Source organism: Protomyctophum parallelum (assembly GCF_964188405.1).
Source record: "Protomyctophum parallelum genome assembly, chromosome: 22".
Classification (NCBI taxonomy): domain Eukaryota; kingdom Metazoa; phylum Chordata; class Actinopteri; order Myctophiformes; family Myctophidae; genus Protomyctophum; species Protomyctophum parallelum.
Genome location: NC_139714.1, coordinates 3,523,474 through 3,546,161, shown reverse-complemented (window position 1 = coordinate 3,546,161; position 22,688 = coordinate 3,523,474). Strand labels below are relative to the sequence as shown.

Genomic DNA, 22,688 nt, shown 5'->3' with positions numbered 1-22,688 from the left:
CGTGTCTGGTTTGCATGTCTGTGTGTCAGTATGTACACTGACACACCCACTCACGTATGGTGAGGCCCCCCCACACGCATGTACACACACACACACACACACACACACACACACACACACACACACACACACACACACACACACACACACACACACACACACACACACACACACACACACACACACACACACACACACACACACACACAGTAGGCATACATACACTGAATAAACAAATGTACAACAGCATGGCTCATTACAAACAAATTGTTTAATTGAGATGTTGTTGCAGAGATGTCATGAAAACAAATGTCCCCTTCACTCTATAAGTGCAGGTTTCAATGATGCTCTTAATCGTATTACGAGATATTGTTCTTAGTAACATTACAGCACCAGTTACAAATAGATTTAAAAAATCCTTTAAACGGCACAAAAGCAAACCAAAATACCAATACCAAAATAAAAGACAAATTACAAAATGCTTTATCCATACCAAGATAAATGGGTACAGAGCGTAAGAAAATAAAGCGTCCATGATGAAATACTTGCAACAATATATTGCAAAAATACATTTAGTTTGTCAGTTTTCCCTATTGTTTAACGTAGCGTTTAGCAAAAAGCTTGACACTGCCCACAAACCCTGTTTTTGTACATTCTGCATTGGGAGAGATGCATACTGTAGGCAATGGGGTTGAGTCTAAAGTCTGATTTGCACTTCGTCGTGAGACTCACCGAAAATAGCATATCTACAAGCTCAAAATGCATTGCATCATAATGCGCTGTGAGCTTGTAGATCTGCTATTTTCGGTATAAATTAAGCGTGAGTCTCTTGGAGCCATGCATGGCAAAGTAGTGAAAGTGAAACTTAATCTATTTTTCTCTCTGTCAATTATTTGCATGGTGTTTTCGGCAACCACAGACAACCAGAAACATAAACTTAACACTGCTTTCACTGTGAGGCCAAACCGTTTAAAGTCAAACCGCGCCTAAGAATACGCCCTCTGCTATTAAACTACACAGTAGCCACTGTAGAAGTCTCAGCTGAATTGGCTACTGCTGTGCTTTTGCTCCATACAAAACGTGACAATGACTTTTTCAGTTAACATGGTAAAAGGAATGACTTATTAACTAGTTGGCATTTTGTTACAACATACTAATTTGGTTCCACTGTAGAACATTCAAGAACAAAATTGTCAGCTGTACTGATGTAGAATATGCAATATGAACACATGAAGGGCTCCTTTTTTGGAGAAAGACAACAAAAAAAAACTAAAACAATACTAACATAGTATAACTTCCAGCACTGTAAATCCAGTTAACATAAACAATCCATACATTAAAATATATTCCATACGGCAGGTGGGTCTTATCGAACTCCACCGGGCCTCGTCATCCAGCATACCCTGACATAAAATTTAAAAAAGCATTCATAGTCTGAATCCTGTTTGTTTTTCTTGGGGCTATCTCTCTCGACATAGCTGACATTTTGAAGGCAGCGTGCCTTTTGAGTTTCTCAACAATAACAGGACTATTCTGTCTCAGTGTGTCTGGGTTATTTCTGTAGTGCAATGGCACTCTGGGTGACTCCTTCTCTCCGCTGCCCGCCCTCCCTCTCCCCGTCTCTCTTTTCCTCTATTCCCAAGTCATGCTTCACCAGACACATATAATTGGCCAGATACACTTGCAGCAGGATTATAGAACCCACACAGACCTTCTGACAGTAAACCGCTGTAACACACTGTGCCTTTTTAAGGTTTTATGGTACCACAATAGCAGTTCAAAGGGCCAGTCAATATAGCACCGCTCTCGTCATGACTCCGTAATATTAAAGCTAGCAGTCTTTGGTTACCTGAAACATGGGGGCAAATTCTCCCTTCCAAGCATTCTTTCCATCCAAGCTCTCCATTTCCCTCTCTGCCTCCCTGCCCACCCCCACCATCTTGCCTCTCTCGCTGTCCTTCTCTTCTCCAGGGGTAATAAGAGAGTGCTAGAGTTCTCCGTCTGGGGCGGAAGGGCTGGAGCTCTTTCTCCAACTCCCAACTTCCTTCCAACAACAGCGCCCTTTAATCACACAATTAACCCCTGGTACTGACCTCAGCCCTGCCTAAAAGTCTGCAGCTCTGCACACTCTGCCCTTACTCGTTCTCTTTCACTCTGCCTTCTTGCAATTTCTGCCGTTCTGCAATTGCAACTCGTTTCTTTCCAACTGCTGCCTTTGCATGTGAGAGATGCGCTACTAGCAAACACTTGAACTACAAAATGTGAGGTCTCCCTTTTGTTTCGTCTTACGATAGCCTATCCCTACCACAACGAGTCCATGGCCATGAGAATGCTGCAACAGCGATCTTCTTTAAACGTCAAGAGAAATACTGGTAACCGTTGAATGATAAAGGCACTTCACAAGGCCTGCTCTGTTACTATATAGTAATACAAATTATATGCTCTAATCTCAAGCATAATATCACATTCTACCTGTGTATCATTCATTACATGAAGTGACACGAGTAGCCTCTGTGTACAGCAAAGTACATATAGTAAAACACATAAAACAACTCAGGCTCATTTATTAATTAGATAAATAAATAATGTTAAGCCTATACAGCGAGTCCATGGAGAGGTTTAACAGGGTTATGGGATCATAATTTCATGATATGCAGAGTGGACTGTACTCCTGAGGCATTTTGAAGTCCCACGTAACACTTCAGGGCTACGGTAGGATATACGGAGGAGGACACTTTCGTTGTTGGGTTGGGTTTTGTTGGGTTGTTGGGTTTGTTGAGACTGAATAATATTATAGGCTAACGGGGGTCTTGTTGTGTGTTTTATTATTTATGAATTCTGTCTGTGATGATGACCCCCCCCCCCGTGTTGCATTTCATCTTCTCCTCTGTTCTTCACTGCACTGTCCAACAAAGCAAACATAAAAAATAGGAAATAACGTACAGAATCCAGCTTTACTCTGTGGAAGATGTAAACATGTGAAGCAGCAGAGCCTGAAATGGTCGGATGCAGTTTTTCGCGGGGGAAACGATACTTCTCAGGTCACACTTCCAGTGACAATCCCGGAATTAAAGAAAAAGGAGCTAAACATGGCAATGAGCTTTGTGCTTCTATATGTTGTTCGTATATGCTATGTTTGAACATTGTTTACTTTCATGGTGTGGCCGAGTTTCCTTCGCCTCTCTACAGTCTGTGTGTGTGTGTGTGCGTGTGTCCGTCCACCACTGTTCCGGGCCGACATGAATCCCTAAGTCTCCCTCATCGTACAGCTGATGTCCAGCGCCTTCTGATAGACCTGGGTCACGTCGTCCATGTCCCCCAGCAGGGAGAAGCTCCCGTTGTCCCCGGGCGAACACGGGGACGGCTGGCTCACCTTTCCCCCGTGAAGAGTCCCTGGAGCCGGGGCCTGGAGGCCCCTGAAGCCTGCCAGCTGGAGCAGGTCCTCTGCAGACATGCAGGCCCTGATGTTGGGCTGCGGCACGCTGGGAGGCCAGTCCGAGCCTGTGGATAGGCTCATCTCCTCGGAGAGCATGCCAGAAGGTCGTGACTGGCTGCGAGAGAGACCCAAGTCACCGCCGGTCCCCAATTCGCCGTGGAACGACGCCGAAGGCGGGAGGTGTCCTCCTCCTCCGTCTCGGCCGTGGGTGGACGAGGAGAACTTTCCGTTGCGCTTCAGTATTCCTTTTCTCCCCGTGGTCCTCTTTGTTGGCGAGCTGGCCGGCGGGGCCAAGAGAGCGCTGCCGCCCCCCAGCAGGTCTGAGGACTCGCTACGCTCTGGCGACGAGTAGTAGCCGGACTCTCTCTGCTGCTGCTGCTGTTGCTGGCTGTTCTTCAGGATCCCCTTCTTGGGCAGAACGGGAACCATCTTAGCCGGCGAGCCGCCCAGGCACACCTGATCCTCATCCTCTTCTTCGACTCCCCCTCCTCCGTCCCCGTCGACCATGAAGGTCACGCCACCGTCTTGGAAGTGCAGCGAGCGCCTGAGCTCAAGCTCCCCCACGCTCTGCGACCGCTGGTCGGACGTGCGCGTCTTCAGGATCCCCTTGGGCCTCTTGAGACCCTGCTTGTCCTCCCCCGTCGAGCCCACATGGCGCCCTCCTCCGCCCTCGTTCTCCTTCATGGCTTTCTTCAGCCCTCGGCGGCCCGGGTGGGGCGCCCCCGCCGTTCCGTGGCCCACCGCGGGTTCCGTCTTCTCCGGCCGACCGGCTTTGTTGGAGTCTCCGCCGCCCGTGCGGTTCTGCCAGTCGATGAAGCGTGCCAGCATGGGGGAGCCCTGGCTCTGTTGGCTCTGGCAGTCGCACACGGTGCTCTTCCAGCCCCAGTTCACCCACCAGTGGTTGGCGATGTCCTCCACGGTGGCCCGCCGCTCCGGGTTCACCATCAGCATCCAGCGGATCAGCCCACGTGCGTCTGTGCCGGGAACACAGAGACTGAGTTGCGATTTATGTTTATTTGACAGGGAATGCCTTCAAAATTGATATATACAGTATATGGCCGTGGAGTGGACCCACATCTGAAAAGGTTTTGTACCAGGGACCCCCAGAAGAGAAGATTTGTGTTGGGACTAAAATGTTCAAACACTTCAAACACACAAAGGAATAGCAGATGCACAAGCTCACAGTGTGGCATAAAGTGATGCGCTGTGAGCTGATATTCTTGAATAGCCACCATAAAATCTAAAATGACACGGATGCTTTCCCGGTTTGAATGGGTGTTAACTAAGCACTCTGTGTAAGTTTGGGTTAGCCTTAACCAGACATATCGGAGATCTCTGCCTACCAACATGCGTCTGTTGACATCTAAATCCAAGCTGAGAAAAGGGCCACCAATGTCTGCAATGCACTGCAGTTTGTTTTAACGTGTTTGTGTTCTTTCCAGCCAGTTCAAGCCACTACATTGAACATATAGACGTCAGACATATTGGTAGGCAAGATCTCCAGTACATCTGGCTGTTCTCACACTTTCGTCTGACTATTGTCTTCTCCAAACATTCTTGGACCTAAATTAAACATCAACCAACACTGCCAGGGGAGTGATGGCTTTAGCCACATAAGACAAAGATGGCCATTGTTTTCGTTTTCTTTTGTTGTGGTTGGAAGTGTGCATTTAGAGGGTGGGGGTTACTGTGACTTTTCAGGCTGTTTCACTTAAGTCATTGCGTAATTCTGTTCATTCGCTACTGAGTTCTGGTATATTTTTTATTTTCATTTTGAGAAACCCCAGGAAAAGAATTTGGCTCAGTCCTTTGCAGAGAGACAGACAGAGAGAGAGAGAGAGAGAGAGAGAGAGCAACAGCGAGCATGCTTGGCAGGTTACCTGATGACTGTGTGGGTTCCCTGTACTCTCCGTTACTGATCTGTCGTATGAGTTTGACGTGGTCTCCTCCATCAAACGGCATGGCTCCGTACACCAGCGTGTACAGAAGCACCCCCAGGGCCCAGCTGTCCACCTGCACAACAACACAACAACACAGGCTACTGTAAAAAAAGTTCTAAACTAGAAAAAGTGCCCTTCTGGGCACAGGTCTCCACCAGGATAGGAATGTAGGACATTGCAGCTTGCCTTCATCTGGTGGTTGGATAAAAGGGCAACAAAAGTAAACTAGAGAGACTGTGTACCAATTTGCGCGATGTTTGGACAAAATCTGTAGGTGTACTGTGCAAAAACTTGTTTTGCACAAAGCGGCCTCCTGGTGGCGCTATAACAGGCCGTTCTGGAAATTTTGGGGCAGAGGTTCATCGTTGGCATCCAGGGAGTGTGTGTGCAAAATTTGGCATCGACCGGGTTAACGGTGCCGGAGATTAGCTGCTCACGGACGGACGGACACACGGACGGACGGACGGAGTGCAAAACATACTCTCCCCCCATGCCTTCGGCCTGGTGGAGACAATAAGTTTCATTCATTTTCATTCAGCAGGGCATCAGATCCAGTTTCATCAGCACTGTGAAAGACTCCGTGAATTAGTCCAACATTACTGTCAGCACTTTGGAGGACGATAATGAACTCAGACCTATTTCGAGGAATTTGGAGGGTCTCTGCTTGTCTTGGCCGAAACAGACGATTGCAGTTCTGTTTGTTGTTTCACCGCAAGGATTTTCGCCCTCTTGCCTGCTGAGGCCAGCCAACTCGCAAGGCCTTATCACTTTTACACAGTGCCATGCAGGTTAATTAGGCTGTCTGTTGAGCTATAACCATTGCAGTTTATAGAGTAGTTTCAAAGTCACCGCAAAAGGGCCAATTCTTATCTTCTCTCTGTCATCTTTGGATTGCGCTCCAGCTTGTGTTTCTGACATGATTGAGGTGGCTCATGTAATCTCTTGGCGAGGTGACGTGACGCTATACGTTCTGCAACTGATTAGCAAACATATACAGTACACATCAACTCATGGGGCTTGCTTGTGGGTCAGATGCTTGTGTGATAACACAAACACCTGAACCCTCCTTATTCTGGGGGGGGACAGGGGGGGGGACACATTTGCCAACAATATCAGATCTATCTATAAGTTGACGTGACATGTTGTGAGCTTGCCTGCTTTTTTCGGTAAGGATTTTTGGTGTCGCAAAAAAAAGAACAAACCAAATACCTAGCCAAAGGTCAAGTTTTTGAGGTGGTTAAGTGAATCAAGCGTATAAATCGAAAAAATATATAAATAAAGCCAGGGTCCACTTCCCTCTATGAATGAATACTCAGGATTTTGCTGTGTGCGTCTTTTTCTCTGACAGGCATTAGATGGTGTGATACCCTGCTTGAATCACAACTCAGAAACAATGGGTGATTAACCCGCTGCCTGCATGGGGAAGTTACGTCCCTCCACTTGCTAACATGGGAAATTGTGTGTGTGTGTGTGTGTGTGTGTGTGTGTGTGTGTGTGTGTGTGTGTGGTGACAGGTTGTCACTTATATAAGATTCACAGTCTGGGTGGAGTCGTGCTGAAGCTAATGAGACATAAAATAACAGCGAGTGAGAACAGTGATATCTTAGAAACACACTGGTGTGTGTGTGTGTGTGTGTGCGTGTGTGCGTGTGCGCGCGAGTGTGTGTCTGTGTTTGGTCCGGCGGGGAGGCCTGCCCTGAGGTGCTGACTGTTGGCTCTGTCATGCTATAAAAATCCAGCCCTAGACTTATAGGAGTAGTTTCAGGAAACCGGTGAGAGGTCTGGTGGTACCCCTGCTCTATGTGTGTGTGTGACTGTGTGTGTGTGTGCGCGACGCGTGCACGTGAGAGCGAGCGACTGAGCGAGCAAGCAAGCGAGTGACCAGGCAACCAGGGAATGCAAGCCAACTTCCTCCTGTAGGACAATGTGTTCGCTGAAAAGTTTGGGACACACACACACACACACACACACACACACACACACACACACACACACACACACACACACACACACACACACACACTACAGCCAGGCCAGGTTCTCTCCTGTTGTCTTGGGAAATTGTCCCCTCCGTCAGTTACAGAAAAGTGAGTCTGGGAAATTCCTCAACGTTTCTGGCATCTCCGGATTTTCATCTTTAATCACCACTTCTATTTTCAGACGTGCGCGGCAGGCAAAAGTTGGCCAATTGAGCCGTGCAAAGAAGAAGAGAAAAGAAAAAAAAGAAACCAAACGAAACGCGGCCTCCTCTAGAATGAGAGCGGTGTGGTTTTGGGGAAACTGATAGTTATTTCAGAGCTCTGGTTCCCTAATGAAGTGTTCTAGTTTCCAGGCCCCATTTAGTCATTAATCTAGATTAGAAAGAACCACGTTGTTATGTAACATGTCTGCCATTCCACCCTGAGACCCAGAAAAATCCCTGCCCTATACATAGATTGCGAGCGAAGGTTCGCCCTCCAAAAAAGAATCACAGTGTTAATGAATCACTTTGACACACAGAGTGTACTATAGAGGCTATGCGTGTGACATCACCATATCCGGAAGTTATGCGAGAACGCCTACTGAGTGGCAAAAAAGTACTTTGTGGCCTTGACAGCCCATACTGTAAATCCAAACTGAAAAGTCCTATCTGATTGTATTAAACAACGTTAAACTCACCATTGCAGCGGTACGGAAAGCCTGAATTATCCTCTTTCTATCTGCAAGTGTTTGTTTCATAAAAATCCACCGCAGACCTGTTATGAGCTACTTTGTCAAGAAATTCCATGCAGGCGATTATATAAGTGTCAGAGTTTTGAAGCGCTCATTTTCAATAATGCAACGTTCCATTTAGAAACAGCTACAAAGGACCATTGAGTGATTTCCAAAAAATCGCTTCCAAACTCCACAACGTTCCATGCTGCTCAAAGTTTTGCCACTCAGTCTAGATGAGGGGATTCAAATGTTCTGCAAGAGAGACCACCACCATTTTTGTAAGTGGTTTGAATTGAGTGGAGTGTGGTGTACATCAGGGCTGGTGATAGGGTCTTCCATTGAATATGAGTGAAGGTTTTGAACAGAGTGGTGTGTGTGGTGTACTGTCTGTACCTCAGGGCCGTGGTAGGGTCTTCCATTGACGATCTCCGGGGAAGCATAGAGCGGACTGCCACAGAACGTCTGCAGAAGTTTGTCTTTATGATACAGGTTTGAAAGGCCGAAGTCAGCAATCTGCCAGAGGGACAATATGCGATTAAGAATAAATACAATTAATATTTAGCCTTATTTGGATAGTAGTAGGGTCCAGGGTCCAAAATATGAATTAAAATGCATCGTCTGTCTACTACTTTTGCATAATGAACGTGATTTATTCTGTAGCATAATTTTCTATGGGGGAATTCACATCATCAGGAAAGTAGTTTTCGTCTGGAGTTGAGACCCTACCTTTATGTTGCAGTTTTCATCCAAAAGAACATTTTCCAGTTTCAAATCCCGGTGGACCACGCCGTTCTACAAAAACAACACAAAAAGAGGACACAACCTTTATTTAACCAGTAAAAACCACATTGAGACTGAAGTCTCTTTTACGAGTGTGAACTGGCCAAGAGAAGAGAATAAGTAACACAGCTCTGCCAGTAACTATGAATACAAGACAATAACAGGATAAACATGCAATGCTCATAAATACAGTACCCAGGCCACTACCAAATAAGCTCAGAGGGAGAACAGGAACATCTAAACGCAACCAATAAAGGCTAATAAATAAAAACTAAGCAACTAAAAAAACTAGGTGTCTAGTTTTGTGAACTGTCTGGATGTACTGTATGTTCGAACGCAGGGTTTCTCAAAGTGGGTGCCGTGATGCAAGTCCATGGGGTGCAGCAGAATACTTATATAATATATATATAATATTTGGAATTTATGAATATCACTTCAGTTTAGCAACTTAAACTCTCTATACTTAGTTAGTTTAGTTAGTTATAGTAAGACGGACCACCAAACCTCCTCGCCAAAAATAGCTGATCTACAAGTTATTTTCTGTCGTAATTGAAACGACTATTCTCTAAAGTTTTAGTGACACATACTATATCTTAGCGGGAAAGATTTTTAAGATGTGATTCTTTTTTAGTCATGTCAGCAAGACTAACTAATACAAATCTTTTTTTATTATGATTTTTTATCCAAAATGAGTTAATAGCAGGGGCACTCTTCATATACTAGAGCATGTCTAGAGCAAATGTCAGAGCTGAACGTAAATTAAAAAAAAAGGAAATATGAATTAAATCTTAAACATGCAGCTAGGTGTAATAGACCACAGAAGTGAACCTTTCAAGCCTAATTTCTCAACTCGCTGTTTTCTGCAAGACATGACTCTAAGCCATATCTCCACAACTGCTGGGTCAAACTAAACAACCAATAGGTCAATTTGAAGCTATGATTGCCTGCTTTCACATGACACATAAAGTTCAATGACGATTAGCCTCAGTCAGAAACGGTCACATATGACAAAGGTTTAAGGTTCTATAAAGTAACTAGTAAAGTTGTTTACATGGGTGAAAAAGGTTTGCGAACTACTTCCAGTATGGCAGTCCGGTACAATACCATCAAATAGTGGTGGTGAAAAGCCCTGTATTAAAACTGTTACTTGAGTAAAAGTACAACTGTATTGGCATCAACATATGCTTACAGTACCGAATCATAAAAGTACTCATTATTGGATTGTAAAGTAATGCATTCATGTGTTCATCACTGGTTGCACAATGTGGCAAGCGGGAAAAACTGGTTTTATTTAATTAATGTGCTTCTGGGTAGCTTAAGCTATTATAACACATCATCATTTATTAGATAACTACATGAACCCTAACGTTGCTGGGCCGAACATACAGTAGACAATCTATATGTTACGTGACCTGTTGTGAGCTTGTAGATCACTTATTTTTGGCAAAGAGATCTGGTGTAGAAGGAGGAAAATAATTAGGGATCCTAGTGTAGAGCTCTGGGCGAAGTAACTATGTAGGGTTCAAGTGGTTAATGTGTGTTTTATATTGCTGTAAATATTTGTATTGGAGTATAAAGTATAACATTTGCCTCTAAGATATAATGGAATATAATATAAAATACCTGAAATACACAAGTGAATTAAAAGTACGTAACATTGTACTTTAGTACAGTATTTAAGTAAATATATTAATATAATCATTTCATTGCTGTCACTGGGTTAGGGTGTTGACGGTTTTACGCTGTGTTGTCGTTGCGCCATACGCACATCAAATCACTTGTAAAAGCAAACACACACACACACACACACACACACACACACACACACACACAGACACCCAGACACACCCGTTGTTGTGCTGTGCTCCGCTAGCTGGTGAGCTCATCGTCCGCTTTGTGGTTCTGCGTTTCAAGTTGCCATGTGGTCTGTGTGAAGACGCGAGCGTCTTTTAATTACGCACAATGATAAAAAGCATGCTCATCCAGGCCGCCGCATGGCTTGAAACATGTGCATATGTGGGACACAGGGGCCAGGATGTGACCTCATCAGGACATTGTCTTTGCTAAACCCGTTAAACCGCATTTAGTGCATTGGGGGATTTCTCCCCTTTCTTTAAGGATGAGCTACTCGCTTGAAGAGACATGCGGCTCCAAGTCATCACCTTCCGTGCCAATCTTCAGGAAACAATTTAAAAAAAAAGACATTATCTCATCTACACTGTTAGTCTATGATGAGCAATCTTACACGATTGTCTTTATCTTCTTAATTGTATTGCTGGTGCCCTTGCAACCCTGAATTCTTTCTTGTAATTGTTTTTACTGAACGTTCAGTCCATTTATGGGATGATCTCTTCCATCGAAGGAGCACTTGACCCATCTTCAACCTTACCTTCATATAATTGGTCCTCACTAATGCTCATTATGCGATAGCACAATTTCCGTCTACTGACTCTAGGTCTCATTGGTGCACGATGGACAGTTCAGAAACCTGAATTCAGTGACATCAACGATGGGGATTACAATCTAATGCAAACTACACCGTTTATGTCTCCTCTTCCTGCACACACACAAGCGCACACACCTTCAAAGGGTGTTCATGAACTCTCTTTAACGTCAAGCATGTGTCCAACAAGCAAGAAAAAACAATGAATATAAAGTGGCTGAACCGGCTGATGAAAATCATTAGTTTTCTATCATCGCAAGCTGGAATTGCGTAAAGAGAGCCGATACATGGGAATGGTTAAACGACACTACAGTTGTGTAGCTTTGCAGCTGCAGTTGAAGCCAGCTCAACTTGGGTTGTAGCTTGGTTGATTTTGTGTCTGCTACGAACGTCAGACATCGCTTTTGTATCTACATAGTGCCGGCTTCCACTGAAGATGAATGTTAGCCAGCTGTAGCTTTATAGCTGCCAGTGTGAACGCGGCATATACTGTACAGTAGTGTTGTTATCTTGTATTTCGTTTTAGTCAGTCTTTTGAATAATTTTCATTTTAGTCACGTGGAATGTTTTAGTGTTAAGTCTAGTTTTTGTTGACCAAGTATAAGATGTTAGTCAACTGTCGACTAAAACAGTTGGATTTCGTCCTAATTTATTTATTTTTTGGCGGGCCTTGATGGCGTCATAACGGCTGATTTTACACTTGCTGAAAATAGCCGATCTACAAGCTCACAAGCTTGTAGCTTGTGTTGTGGGCTTGTAGAGCTGCTATTTTCAGCATGCAACCAAGCATAAAATGACTTGTCTTTTACTTCATTTGTCAATACATTTAGTCATAGTTTTAGTCATCATGGCTCATTTTTTATTCCGTTTTCCTCAGCGTAAAATGGTAGTTGACGAACATTTTTCGTCATAGTTTTAGTCGACAAAATCAACACCGATATGCAGTAAGGAGGACTACGTGGCGATTTCCCTGCCAGCTACAGTGAGTCAGTCAATCAGCCAGCCAGTCAGTCAGTCAGTCAGTCAGTCAGCCAGCCAGCCAGTCAGTCAGTCAGCACCCCCCCTGTCTTTCATTCAGACACGTGGTGTCTGTCCCGGCCTGGTAGGGACCACGATGATGACATCAGCACCATGCACAGTTGCACACAGCGGTGACATCATCATAGGACCGCCGCTGCTGGGAGGAAACCCAGCCCGTATGACGAACCACAGAACAGTCAGTGAGAGAGGAGGATATAGGGGGGTGTGTGTGTGTGTGTGTGTGTGTGTGTGTGTGTGTGTGTGTGTGTGTGAGAACTATTTGTGACAGCTAAATGTAGAATTTGAGGAATAGACATAGATCACAAGATACATGGTTGGTTTAATGTAAAATAAATAATTATTATTATTATTACATATAATAATAGTATTCATCAAATGGCCATCCTAAAATGCTGACATCCTCATAAGTATAGCAATACAAGCGTGCCTGTGCTTGTGACAGCAGAGGGGATGACCAATAGGGAGGGTGTGGGTGTGTATAGAAGAAGAGGTGGGAAGAGGAAGAGTGGTTGAATGAAGGAAGGGTGAGGACGAGGTTCCCATGCAGGAAGTAGACTGATGAGGTGAGAGAGGTGCAGGACAACCGCTTCCCATCCCCATGATGAAGTAACGTTTCCGTCCATCCATCTACCCCTCCCTCCCTCCATCCACCCCTCCCTCCCTCCCTCCCTCCATCCACCCCTCCCTCCCTCCATCCACCCCTCCCTCACTCCCTCCCTCCCTCCATCCCTCCCTCCATCCACCCCTGCTCACTCCCTCCCTCCCTCCATCCACCCCTCCCTCCCTCCATCCACCCCTCCCTCCCTCCATCCACCCCTCCCTCCCTCCATCCACCCCTCCCTCCCTCCATCCACCCCTCCCTCTCTCCCTCCCTCCATCCACCCCTAGTCCCTACCTGCTCTTATTCTTTGTTGTGTTTGCTCCTTTGTGCCTTGTTTTAACTTGATTGTTTATATTGTTGTTTTTACTGTACAGCACTTTGTAACTTTGTTTTGAAAAGTGCTCTATAAATAAAATTCACGTACTTACTTACTATCAAACCAGCGTGTTTCATGCTAGTGAAGGGTCAAATAAGCTTGTTTCATGCTAGTGAAGGGTCAAATCGAGCACCGGGAGCAGCGTCGGCTAATATTTCCGGTTCAAGAGCCGCGTCACAGGGTCCGCTTTTTGTAGTTTTTTTTAATAGTTTTTGCCTGGCACAGGTGAAAGGGCGCCCGAAGAAACGCCTGGCTTTAAATGTGTTAATAAATGTACTTTACTTTAGTATTAGCATTTTTTGATACATCCATCCCTCCCTCCCTCCCTCCCCTGTGCGTCCTCAGACTTGGGCTTTACCTTGTGACAGTGATGAACCGCAGACACGATCTGCCGGAAGAAGTGCCGCGTCTCTCTCTCGCTGAGGCGCCGTCTCTCGCTGATGTAGTCGTACAGCTCCCCCTTGCTGGCGTACTCCATCACGATCACGATCTTGTCCTTGTTCTCAAACACTGGCAGCGTAAGAGAGAGAGAGAGATAGAGAGACAGAGAGATAGAGAGACGTTTGCCTTGATTACTATAAATTAAACATTATTAAAAAGAGAAAAATAAATGTGAAAAGAGCAGATCTACATGAGCAAGATTAAGTTGGTTATTAGTTCTAAATATCTGTGTCAATATACTGTCTGTTAACTGCCCAACCCTACATTATCCATACATTTATGACACACACACACACGTGTGGAATGGATGTGCATGTTTATGGAAAGAAATATTCTAAATCAGCATAATCTACCACGTGTACTACTACCACGAGTCCTGAGTGTTACATTTTCTCTGAAACTGCAAACAAAATATAAGTGTTAAATTAACACTCGAGATGTAACACAAAAAAGTACTTTCCTGATATTCAGGTCATTGGAGTCGTAATATTAGGAAGTGACTTTGAATAATGTGTTGGGAGTGGGTCACATTGAGTCCCACATAGCTACAGGCCAACTTGTGACGACATGGGTTTCAAATCCAGCTGAGTTTTGTATCACCACTTCTCTCTAGCCATCTGTCTCTCTCGCACTCTTGCTCTCTATCTTTGGCTAATGACCTAATAGTGTTTAAATGGCAGACAAAGTCAGCCTACAGAATATTTTGGTGCATTAAGGACACCATTTCCATACAGCAGTGGTTCTCATACATTTTCTTGCCGAGGACCCCCAAATTGATGTGTATTTGGCCAAAGACCATTTGAAGCACATTGTGAAATGTACTTTAAAAAGTAAACATTCAGACAACTTTATTTGTTTCCTTTGAATTAAGGCATACGCTTTTAGCGCTTCTTTCACTTTCCGTGGCATTTCTGAAGCAGTAGACATCGGTTAAGATGTCGTACTCAAGCCTGATCTTTCTCCCAAGGTCTGCCAAAGGACACACTTTCCCCCGTATTCACAGAGCACTGTGTCCATCAACAAGTGTCAGGGTAAAGTATAGACGCATCCTCGCTGCTTCCCTCTGTTCTATTGTCAAAATGTTTATATCCTGTCCTAGCAACCCACTGTAGTTCATCATCGAGCAGAGACATTTGGCAACCGTGGCTCAACAACATCTTAACCCCCCTCCATCCCTCCCACACACTCACACACCGCAAGCTATCTTCATTAAGGTCAAATGAGGTTTAACTAAACGATCCCAGCGCCACGCTGCACGCATCAACCAGTGAACGACACCCCCCCCCCCCCCCCCCCCCAAAAAAAAGGCACCCCTCGACTGTCACACAGCTAAGCAGTAAGGCATGGCCACACAGCAGGAACAGTTTATTGGAGACACAGCAAGCCGTTGGCGTGAAACTTTATGAGGTGTCTATACGGTTCTTGTAGCTGTTCCCGGGGCCTGCTCCAAACCACAACAAATAAACACGGCTGCTACAAGCCCTCTGTCTTCAGGGCAGTCAGCTGATGTCATGCACTGCACTGACAGAAACACTGTGTACTATGCATGCACACATCTTGATTGACTTTCCTGCATGCGTGTGTGCGTGCGTGCGCGCGTGTGTGTCCTTGTATCTATGTGTCCTTGTATCTATGTTCCCTTGTTGCTAAGCTAATGATAAACAACATATGTGAGATGTCAGGGAGGGTGATAGTGGAGATGGTCTATGAGCATCATCTCTGGTTTACACACACACACACACACACACACACACACACACACACACACACACACACACACACACACACACACACACACACACACACACACACACACACACACACACACACACACACACACACACACACACACACACATGTCACACACAGACAGATACCTTCAAATATTGAGATGATGTGAGGGTGTCGTAAGGCTGACATGATCTCTATCTCTCTCCTGATGTGAACCATGTCCTGCTCGTCTTTGATCTTCTCCTTCCTGATGGACTTGATGGCCACCTGAAGGAAGCATAGAAAGGAATGGACAAAGGGTGTTATGTTATACACTGTAAATACAGTATGCGTGTAGCCGTGTACACGGCAAAGCCCAATTTATGCTGCGTCTGACATGGGTCAACCTCCAGTCGGAGTCATCAGACAAAGCCATAGGCACCTATTTCACCTCATGCTGGCTAACAGTGTCAATATTGGAACTTGAATCCCAACAGCCTCTTCAAACATCGGCTCAATAAAAAAGATAAACGTAATGGGTACAGATTATTGACCGGGGTGACGTGTCCTCTCTGGTGCCGTGTCGCTTGGGTCAAAAAGGTCAAAGGGCCTATCTTTCACCACAGCCAACACCTGAGTCTAAGGTCTACTGGATCGTAATTTACATGAATTAAATCACATTACTGTCTCGTTTAGCATTTAGATAATCAATCTGATCCACATGAATCCCAGCCTGGGGGCGAACACTTAGCAGATGCACAAAGTGTTTTGCGATGTGTTGTGAGCTTGTAGATCTGCTGTTTTCAGCAAAGAGATTTGGTAGAGGGAACAAATGAGCAGACTAAGATATAGCCTTGTGGGATCCCGTCGTGTTTAAGTGTGAAATGTAAGGTTCAAGCCAGGACTCTCACTTGGTATTTGTATGAACAGCATTACAAAGAAGTGGCATGTGTATGAGGATTAATGCAATGATAAATACGGTGGATGACGTATATAATGTACTCGGATGTTCAGTAGCTGAATTGAGATGCTACATAAACTTCTGTTCAGCCTGGGCTTTTAATCCTGGAGTTCCTATTTTGGGCAAGTCATTACAAACATTTTCCAAAAATGTCAAATGTTTAAAAAAAAAAACTTTTGTGATGTGTGAAGTCATACAGTGCATAAATGGTACACTACAGGCGCAGCACATCCCACAGTTGCTTTCCTCACTGGCGTATCACAGTAAACGTATTATACTGTGTCTGCATCCACGACGTATAATGCTTTCAAAACCAGCTTTTCTGCAAAGTAGGCTAAGACTCTCCCCCCCCCCCCCACACACACACACACACACACACACACCCCCTCTCTCTGCGTAAGACGAAGGGATAGCCTATCAACCTTGGGAGATAAATCTGGGTTTGTGGAAGGACATCCAGTGGAGCACAGCACACAGGAGACCTCCGAACGCGAGCCAGATATAAATAGATGTTCCATAAGAAGCACTCGCACCGTGCAACTTAGATCTGGCCGACGATCCATCCAGCCAGCCAGTCTATATAGCCCTGATCGGCATCTCAAGTGTCACTTTATCACTCCGCTGTGTTTGCAAACAATGAACAGGGAATGTGTGCGTGCGTGTGCACCCGTGTGTGCGTGTATGTCACGTATGTTGAAGTACAATATGTACCCAGAGTGTGAATGCTGAACGAAACATACTTTTAATATCGTTTCGTTTGTGCATTAACCACTTCAGCCCTACATACTTCATTGTACGATGAATAGCTAAAATAATGACATGCCAGAAATAGGGACGACAGGTTGATGGTGGCTAAAACACCACGTCTACGACTTAATCCACAGGAAGTCGCACACGTGACTCAGGGTACTGGGGCAGGAAGTGGCTGGTGAAATGTACTTCCTCTTTGGCATGCGTCACTCATGGCCCCACAAGCCTGGGCCCAGCCCCCCTCCTTTTAGGGGAATCAGGAGACCAAACTGGTGACAAAGTGCAGGGAAGTGGAAATATTTCCACTGGTAGCTTTGCTCGCGCACCGTGGCGCCGGGTGCCCATTCCTCGGGCCAATTATGCAATGAGTTCAGATAAGACGAGAACTTGTCTGTTGTATTAGCTTGCATAATGATAACAGCTGCCAGGCTATTGTTAAGCAACGACATAGTAATGTATTTATATATGATTCCTTTTTGCCAAAAACGATATTTAGTCTGTGTCTGGTTTTCAATACAGTACAATAATTCATAACATAATTTCCTGATATGTTATCCTTATCATGTTTGGAGTAGAAGCCCATATGTGCTGGGCCTTTTGCACTTACACTACATTTAATTGTGAACTGGAACACAACTTGGGTGTTATTATACAATTATATCTTGTCTGTTTTTGTTCGTTTATACCACAATGATGTCAAAAACGCACATTTCCACATGGACTTCTATTCTATTCTATATTCCAGGCAAAGGCAAAACCCTCTCTCATCATCCAGCATGTCTTTACTTTCTTTCTAATGTGATCTACAGAGAAGCCAAAACGGCAGATTAGCAGCACTGAGAAACTTGAATCCTTTCTCACTTTCAGCCGAGGCTGATCTCACAGAATCCCATGCATTAAGAGCGATGGATGGATTACACTTAACACTGCAGCATCCACCACATCAAGTCATCAAAACCCTCTTAGGACAAAGGCACGCAGCCATCGTGTAAAGCTCATTAATCCATTTAAAAGCTACCACACACAGTACAAGTAAATCCCTTCTAAATAGGGCTGCCTTCACCGCATCAGCAAGTTCAGAAGCCATTTAAGTGAGCGCAGCGTTGATATAATTTACAGGAGTTTCCCACAGAGCTGGGTGGAGTCGCGTTCATCGCATCAGAGTTAGACTCGTTAAAAGGCAGTTCTGGTGGCTGTGTGTTCAGCGGAGACAATGCTAAAGGCAGGAGCAGACACACCCTTCCCCTGGCTAGCTTGCATTACCCTGGCTTAAAGCCTGAGGCTGTGGATCATTATACTGGCTACCTTGACTTGTGCAGTGAGACCCTTGCATGCCAGCTGGCTCATAGGAACGGAGCGCTATAGCCCTGGGCCACATTATAGTGCTACTGCTCTTACGCACGCACGCACACACACACACATTCACGTGCTGTAGTACAATATACAATATGCGAAGCACTCGCAACATCTTTGTTCAAGCCCATGTGATGTGCCGATATGAATTGTGAATACTGTACACACGTGTCCATGCATGTATAGTGTCACAATGCAAGGCCTATACCTAGTAGGAGTAGGAGATATGTGATGAACTTACTGAATGGATGATGGGGTGCCAGACAGTGCAACCATATAACAGATGCTATTCCTAGCAGGGCCATTATAACTAATAGTAAATGCAGACAAGCATGCATGCACGCACGCACACATGCACGCGTGCACACACACACACACACACACACACACACACACACACACACACACACACACACACACACACACACACACACACACACACACACACACAAGATTGCCCACTTGCACAAGCATAAATGCACAAGTAGGCCTACACTTCAAGAAGTGTTCCTTCCTGTTGCAATGTCAAGCTGCTCGTCTCATTGCCCTTTAACACCAGGGAAAGTCATAAAGCCACTGTAATTACATAACTCTCTCGCTCACTCAAGCCTAATTTAAGCCTGATTCATATTTTGTCTTGTGGCGGTGTCGCACACAGCCTATCTGCAAACTCCCACCACGTCGAGCGCCACGTTGTGAGCTTATAGATAGGCTGATTTTCAGTGCGTGACACTGTCATGCGACAGAGCATAAATCTGATTATAGTTCACTGCAAAACGGTCTTGCTAGTGTGTTTTATATATAGCCTGCTGGTTATAGCATAATAGAATGTGGATTCTAAACAATGGGTCATAACCACATTTAGGTTATACAGTAGCCTACTTTACCAGTCAATTACATTAAAGGGTTGCATTCAGATAAACAAAACGTCTTTTTAGAGATTTTCAGCTTTATTATGCAGTTTAAATCGACATGATGAAATCAGGGGCTTTTTACTCAATAAGAAGGTGCCTTATTGATAATTATTAGCCTATCTGTCTGGAATTATGACCGTTTGGTTTGTCATATTGTCACAGGCCTGTATACTGTCTCTGATGTGTGCACTACGCTCTGTGTCTTGCACATTTTTAAGCGTAAAACGTAAGCAAAAAATTGGGACATTTCACTCACAGGACAGCCCTCACTCACAGGACAAACACACCTAACAGTCGGGAAGCGTTCCTGACCCCATACTCTTACTGTAGCGAGTCTGGTGAGAAATTCATATCATTTCTTCCTTAGGCACTCTGATGTCATCAACATGCATTGCAGGGCCAACTTAAAGATAGCAACTTGGTGCGAGGTTTCTGCTCGTTAGCCAGGATAGCTGTGTGTGTGTGTGTGTGTGTGTGTGTGTGTGTGTGTGTGTGTGTGTGTGTGTGTGTTGTGTGTGTGTGTGTGTGTGTGTGTGTGTGTGTGTGTGTGTGTGTGTGTGTGTGTGTGTGTGTGTGTGTCTTGTCCTATACTTCACCCCTTCTGAAAAGTCTCTCTCCTTCCTTCACACATAGGTGTCAGACTTGGATAGGAACACACAATTCCCCCATTCAAACGGAGGTCTTGTTTTTCTCCAACGTTTCCTATGTGCAGTCAAATGACTCAAATACACATCAGTGAGTGATTGTGCTAAAAGTTAAAACGCATTGTATTATCTTGTATTAAGTTGTGGCCTGGCCGCCTTGGTTGTCAAATGTGTCTACATCTAGGCTACTGTATGAACTTTGAACCAGAGAATATAGGTCAAATAATGGCTAGATGTTTGGAGGGTATATGGTCATAACTTAAGTCTGTCTTGAGGATATAGGCTACTATCAACAAATCAATAAGGTAAGGTAAGGTGGAATTGGAATACCAAACGGAAATCTTATCTAATCTGACTGAGTGGCGGGGTGATTAGAAAATGCAAATGGTTTGGCTGAACCTCCTATACACGTGTTCCCTGTCAAAAGGCTGCGTGAAATTAAATGATGTCGATTAAGAAATGCAGCAGCCACCCTCCAGGCTGAATTTAAAACGAGCTGCTGCGCAAACCCTCACGGCTTCCATTTGTGGCGTGTTTACACATCGACCCAAAATGACACCGGCAGGCACCCCCACTTAAAGGTGCCTACTGGGACGAAAGCCAGGCCAGCCCTTTAATCAATATAGATGTTGTAACTCTAAGACTGAGAGTGTGTGTAGCTACAAAATGGAACCAAATGAGGGTCAATGTGGTTGTATCTGTAGTGTAGAGTCTACATTACAGTGTAGACATACACTCTCGGAGTTAAATTAATCACTATAGGACAGTGGTTTTCAACCAAGTGGTCCGGGGGACCACCGAAACTGGCCCCCGTAAAATCTGAATCCCCCCACCCCCCCCCCCCCTCTTTTTCCCCTCACTGTATAAGTTTATTTTCCCTTTGTACCTCCTTCATGATGATATCCTGCTCTGTTCTTTGACTAGAAGTGTCTATTTGTACGTCTCTAAATGTTTTGATGAATTGAACATGGTGGACCCTCTTGTAAACAAGTGTAATGCTTAAAACCAGTTGTCATTGAGGGGGTTCCAGGTGGTCCCCCAGCTAAATGATGGAGAGTTGAGAACCAAATAAGCTTTAGATATATATTTAACTAATATTTGGTTTAATTTTACGCTCTCAAGAGTTAAATTATTGTTAAACACCTGCATTATTCTACTTAATTTACAAGTCTACAATTAGAGCATGTAAAAATATTTCTTATTTTGATCCAAAGTCTGCCTTATCTCTACCACATCAACGCAGCATGGAATTGTGAACAAAACAAAATCTTATCCAACGACAACAAAACATTCTTTTGGGTCTAAGAGGCTAAATGTCATCAATTGGTGGTCCGTGGCTTAAATGCCGAATAAATAATGGGCCTTGATATGAAATAAAATAGGTTGAAAACCACTGCTTTCGGATATTTCTATCCCCCCCCGTTTGAATTGAATAAAGAGGCTCGCTTACCACTCTACCGGTATGCCTCTCGATGGCTTTCTTCACCTTGCCGTAGGTGCCCCTTCCGAGGGTCTCCAGCAGCTCGTAGCGGTGCTTGAGGTTGTGCTTGTGGTGGTGCTTCTTCACGGAGGAGCCGCTGGCGGACCACCCGCCGTCCTCCGGCGGGGAGCAGGAGGAGGGCGGACCGTCGACGGGACCGGGACCGCCGGCAGGGTAGTCCACAGGTAACGGAGGATGCTGCTGCTGGTCCACCTCCTCCTCCATCCACGTCTGTGTGAGCTCCGGACTCGGGCCGGCCTCGGCGCTGCTGCTGCCTCCGCTGGAGCGCCGGCGCGCGTGGAGCCTCCCGTGCACGGTCTCCATCGTCATCTAATCAATCAATAAATAAGCGATGTTTTAATGCAACACTGAACACTCCCCTCCCCCCAAAAAAAAGTTGTCCCGACTCTATAGAACCATGCATGAGAATAATAGGGATATAGCCTTACACTTGCGTGCATTTGCAGGGTTTAAAGGGGGTGTGAAGGCGTTGTCCCCCCTTTGTGCAGCGATTATGGAAATGCAGTTGATGCTGTCAAAAAACAGCTAGGGAGCTTCCATGCACCCCCATAAATCCCCGAGAGAGCTGAGAGACAGCGGCGCGCGCACACACAGACACACACACAAAACAATACCAAAACCGGCGTTTCTCTTTTTCGTATAGGTTCTCGTCTTTAAAGCATCCCCCGGCTTTTTCCGATGCGGAGGCTGTGCAGGAGGAGATCAACTTGCTGTGCTGAATCAACACCTCCGTACGGTGCGCTGTGGTTATTTGGGTGCGATTAGGTTCACTTCATTCCAGTCTCATAATGAGCTCCGTTTCAAGCAGCAGAGCCTGATATATCCTCTCCTCTCCCTCAGCACTGAGCAGCCTCTCCGCTCCTTCTGCAGTCTGCACACACACACACACACACTATACACACACACGCCGAGAGGAGAGGAGGGGGTGTGTGTTGTGTGGACCTGGACCTGGAGTGGACCACAGCCTGTAGTAGGGACCGCGGAGGCGGGGTTTCGGTTTCGGTATCTCTCTCTCTCTCTCTCTCTCTCTCATCTCTCTCTCTCTCTCTCTCTCTCTCTCTCATCTCTCTCTCATCTCTCTCTCTCATCTCTCTCTCTCTCTC

General features: G+C 45.2%; 1 protein-coding gene across 1 annotated transcript; it reads right to left on the bottom strand.

Moving 5' to 3' along the window:
• Positions 1-2,161: 2,161 nt before the first annotated feature.
• On the bottom strand, positions 2,162-22,399 carry nuak1a (NUAK family, SNF1-like kinase, 1a). Its single transcript, XM_083757721.1, has 8 exons — positions 22,014-22,399; positions 21,535-21,894; positions 15,630-15,750; positions 13,670-13,821; positions 8,797-8,862; positions 8,464-8,583; positions 5,317-5,449; positions 2,162-4,410 (listed from the first exon to the last, which is right to left on the bottom strand). Exons 1-8 carry the CDS (start codon positions 22,023-22,025, stop codon positions 3,248-3,250), a joined length of 2,127 nt encoding a protein of 708 aa, XP_083613847.1. The 5' UTR covers positions 22,026-22,399; the 3' UTR covers positions 2,162-3,247.
• Positions 22,400-22,688: the final 289 nt, after the last annotated feature.

Excerpts from the sequence above, each read along its gene's own strand:
- nuak1a (XM_083757721.1), bottom strand. Across the intron at positions 15,751-21,534 it reads AGAGGCATACCGGTAGAGTG|GTGGCCATCAAGTCCATCAG; the intron begins GTAAGCGAGCCT and ends TGCTTCCTTCAG. Across the intron at positions 8,584-8,796 it reads ATGAAAACTGCAACATAAAG|ATTGCTGACTTCGGCCTTTC; the intron begins GTAGGGTCTCAA and ends TCCCTCTGGCAG.